At 44.8% G+C, this 4,475-nt stretch overlaps 1 protein-coding gene across 1 annotated transcript in view; it reads left to right on the forward strand.

The window, feature by feature from the left end:
- Nucleotides 1–716: 716 nt before the first annotated feature.
- Nucleotides 717–4,475, forward strand: part of mogat2 (monoacylglycerol O-acyltransferase 2) — a 54,860-nt gene continuing 51,101 nt past the window's right edge. The window contains exon 1 of the mRNA XM_043692485.1: nucleotides 717–895. Coding sequence (XP_043548420.1) covers nucleotides 802–895 — 94 coding nt within the window. The 5' untranslated portion in view covers nucleotides 717–801. The remainder of the gene's footprint in view (nucleotides 896–4,475) is intronic.

A 4,475-nucleotide genomic window follows, 5' to 3' on the forward strand; every position in this document is an offset into this window, starting at 1 on the left:
ACCACTCCATCTACCTAGCCAATTTTTCAAATGAAATAAAGAAGGCTTCAGAAAACCACCTTTATCTTCAAAATGTGGCAGTGTTTTCCCATATTTGTATATACAGCTACCTCTTTTTTTCATCTCCATCCTGTTATCTTGACTTTGCTGACTAATTTGCAACTTCTGAAGTTCAAATTCTCTCTCTTTTTCTCTTTCTCTTTGTCTTTCTTCTCTCTATCCCTGCTCAGCTAAGACCTTCTCTCTTTCCTTTTCCTCACTCTCTCTCCCTTTCTCTTTCCTCTCGAGGCTGGAATCGATCCCAGGGTCCCTTTGGCTCTGGAAAAGTTCTGAATGTTGCTAAAATGTCAATGTAACACCCTTATTCAAAAAGGGAGAGAGGTTCCATGTTTGCAACCTTGTGAGTAGATGTACCCATAGCCCAATGGACTCCAGTGGTTTAAGGCAGCTCACTGCCACCTTTCCCAGGGCAATAAATGCTGGTCTAGCCAGCAATACCCGTATCCCAGAAGTGAATAAAGTTTTATGAAGAATGTAGCCATCGGAATGATTAGAATCCATTTCACACTCTGGCATTGATCTTTATCAATGAAGCAAAGTAAACTCTGCCCTTTGGCTCCCTCCCCTCCCCCTCTACATAACAATGAAAGACGCTATCTACTGTTGCTCTTTTACAACAAGTAACAATCCTTGTTTAAAGTGCACACGGTGAAAGAAGACTTTGCACTGTGACCTGACGCAGTCTCACTGATTTCCTTCTGAGATTCTGTGTGTTGAAGGGAACTCCTTGGGGGTGCCAGGATGCTCATCGATTTCGCCCCATTGAGGTTGCCATTGTATCGCCGGGCTCAGACAGCAGCTGTCCTCCAGTGGGTGTTCTCCTTCCTCGCCCTCGGTAAGTGAGTTTTGACTTCCGCAACCCTCATCCTGCCTTCCCTCTTCAGTTTCATGTTAACTAGACACTTACTGTATGTAACCTCCTGATCCTGTCAGTCCAAACTTCTTCATTCATTCCCTGCATTGAATGCAAACTCAAAACATAAAACTTACTCCAGGTACACACCGAATTAACAGTGTGACTACAGCCTTAGGTGTGGTATTTGTAAGGTTTGCAAACAAGCCCTGGTTTATTAAGTAACTAAACCTTAGTGATATTACACTCTAAGCACTTCACTCTCCATTCATACATGAATCACTGGTTTTGCCAATGCTGCACCGACATATGGCCCTCAGCTTGGAATTATTGCAAGTATCTCATTGCCAAAGAATAGTCAACAACTTGTAATCTGTTTGCCTCCAGAGAAGAGGTCAGTTATCAGAGGGCATATATTGAAGTGATTGGTGGAACGGTTGTAAATCTATGGAATTCTTTACCACCAGAGGGTTAAGTCATTAATGCTGAGATGGACAGATTATTAATCAGAAAAGGATTCAAGGATTATGGGGAAAAGGCAGGAGAGTAGAGAGCATTTCAGATCAGCCATGATCTCATTGAATGGCAAAGTCACCGCCCATTTTAATTCCCCTTCCCACTCCCTTTTCCGACATGACCATCCTTGGCCACATTGCCACAATGAACCATACTGCAAATTTGAGGAACAACATCTCGCCTTCCAGCTGAGCGGCCGACACTCCAGAGGACTCAACATTGACTCGAAACGTCAGCTCTTTTCTCTCCTTACAGATGCTGCCAGACCTGCTAAGATTTTCCAGCATTTTCTCTTTTGGACTCAACATTGAGTTCTCCGATTTCAAATAACCTCTCTTCCCATTCCCTGAATCCCTTCCCAGCTCGTCCCCATTCCTTCCACTGCCTCCTGCCATCAACTGGATTCATTCCTCCCATTGACCAACCAGGTCGTGCTGTCTATTTGTCTTCACCTATCTCCACTTCACCATCCTACTCCCGCCACCCCCTTTATCTGCAGCTCCCCCCACCCCCAGTCCTGAAAAAGGGTTACACCCGAACTGTCGACTTCGCTACCTCTTGATGCTGCCTGGCCTGCTGTGTTCTTCCAGCTTTCAGCCTGTCTAGAGCAGACTCAATGGGCTGATTGGGCTACTTCTGCTCTTATGGCTTTATGGATTAGGGGATGTGAGGAAAACTATTTTCATCCAAGAGGCAGTGGGTGTTGGGAACTCATTACCCAGTTTGAGGGTAGAGGAGGAAACCCCAAACTCATTTAAAAGGAACGTGCATCTGCACCTAAAGCACTAAAACCTGCCAGGCTACAGACCAGGGGCTGGAACGTGGGATTACAATGGGTGGCTAGCATATTCAGCTAGTACAGGCAAGATGGGCTGAATGGCTGCTTTCTGCACCGTAGCTTTTCTACAATTCTATGGGCATTTATGTGGCACCTTTCACATCCTCAGTACATACCAAAGAAGCCAACTTTTTGGAGTAGAGTCATAGCTGTAATTCAAAGAGATTAGACAGTAAATTTGTGCAGAGAAAGCTCCCACAAACAGCAATGCGTGAATGCCGAGATATACTATGTCCATGGGTCTGCAGTAAGCTCATGTACCACAGGAAACTTCAGTAGGAGTCAGCCAAGGCCATTCAGGCCTCAAGCCTGTCCTAATACTAAATTAGATCAAAGGCTGATCGGTGCCTCAATCCCATTTACCCATCTCAGCTCCATGTCCCTTGAGACTGTTTGGTCTCATCAATCTAACAACATCGATTGCATTCAAATAACCTCTGAAAGAACGTCCCAAGTCAATTTACAACAGTGTTTGTTAAGCCATACTTGACAGAGATAGGGCAAATAGGCAGAAACATTTCATCGTTTTAGAGATGTCAATAACGAAGAGACACAGATTTAAAGCAAGAGTCTCAAAAATTTGAAGACAACTTGAGGAAGTAATATTTGAGGAGAAAGTGAGGACTGCAGATGCTGGAGATCAGAGCTGAAAATGTGTTGCTGGAAAAGCACAGCAGGTCAGGCAGCATCCAAGGAGCAGGAGAATCAACGTTTCGGGCATAAGCCCTTCTTCCTTTCCTGAAGAAGGGCTCATGCCCGAAACGTCGATTCTCCTGCTCCTTGGATGCTGCCTGACCTGCTGCGCTTTTCCAGCAACACATTTTCAGAAGTAATATTTGACCCAGAGGTTAAAAATCAGGAACTCACTTCGGAAGGCATGGTCTTTGGGGGAATCACACTATTGTTAAGAACTATTTAGACAATCACTTGAAATGTCAGAATACATAGAGCTGTGAGCTCAGTGCTGGGATTTGTATAGACAGGCGCTTGAGAACGATATGGACATTCTGTGCTGTTACATTCTCTGAAAAAAAATCCCCTCCCTCCACCATTGATACTCAGTTGCAGCTATGTGCACTATCTCCAAAGATTCACTGCAGAAATTCAACAAGGCTCCTCAGACCGCAGCTTCCAAACCCATGACCATTTCCATCTAGGACAAGGACAACAGATACATGGGCACACCACCTCCTGCACATTCCCTTCTAAGCACTTACTATCCTGATTTTCAAATATATCGCTCTTCCTTCAGCATCACTGGATCCTGGAATTCCCTCCCTAAGGGCTTTAGAGTCACAGAGTCATAGATGTTTACAGCATGGAAACAGACCCTTCGGGCCAGCTTACTCATGCCGTCCAGTTTTCACAATTAATCTCTTCCCATTTGCTTGCGTTGGGTCCATTTCCCTGCATTCCTATCCCATCCATGTACCTGTCCAAATGTTTCTTAAATGATGAACTTATAGCTGCCTCTACCACTACCTCTGGCAGTCTATTCCAGACACTCACCACACTCTGTGTGAAAGAAAATACTCCTCCGAACCCTTTAGTCTATCTCCCCTCTCATCTTAAACTTATACCCTCTAGTTTTAAACTACCTTCCATGATGGCTGTCTACCCTTATACCTGAAACGTTGACTTCTCCACCTCCTGATGCTGCCTGGCTTACTGTTCTCTTCCAGCTTCCTGCTTGTCTACTTTGGTTTCCAGTGTTTTTGTCTCTACCTTATCTAAACCTCTCATGATTTCATACACCTCTCCAGGGGTGTAAAAGACCCAGTACAAGACCCAGTACAACCCATGGACAAAATCAACGTCAGCTACAAAATTCCATGCAAGGACTGCCACAAACACTACGTAGGACAAACAGGAAGAAAGTTAGCCACCAGGATACACGAACACCAGCTAGCCACAAAAAGACACGACCCTCTCTCTCTCGTAGCCCTGCACACGGATGAAAAAAAACACCATTTTGACTGGGACAACACATCTATCCTGGGACAGGCTAAGCAAAGACATGCCAGAGAATTCCTAGAGGCCTGGCACTCCAACCACAACGCCATAAACAAACACATAGATCTAGATACCACCTATCAACCCCTCAGAAAACGAATAGGAAATGACATCACCACAAACCCCAGAAACCCCATCCAGGACAAACATATAAATAGAAAGCAGGAGACAACAGCTTCACTTCACTTGGAGGTC

Source organism: Chiloscyllium plagiosum, chromosome 6, assembly GCF_004010195.1.
Source record: "Chiloscyllium plagiosum isolate BGI_BamShark_2017 chromosome 6, ASM401019v2, whole genome shotgun sequence".
NCBI classification, from domain to species: Eukaryota; Metazoa; Chordata; class Chondrichthyes; order Orectolobiformes; family Hemiscylliidae; genus Chiloscyllium; species Chiloscyllium plagiosum.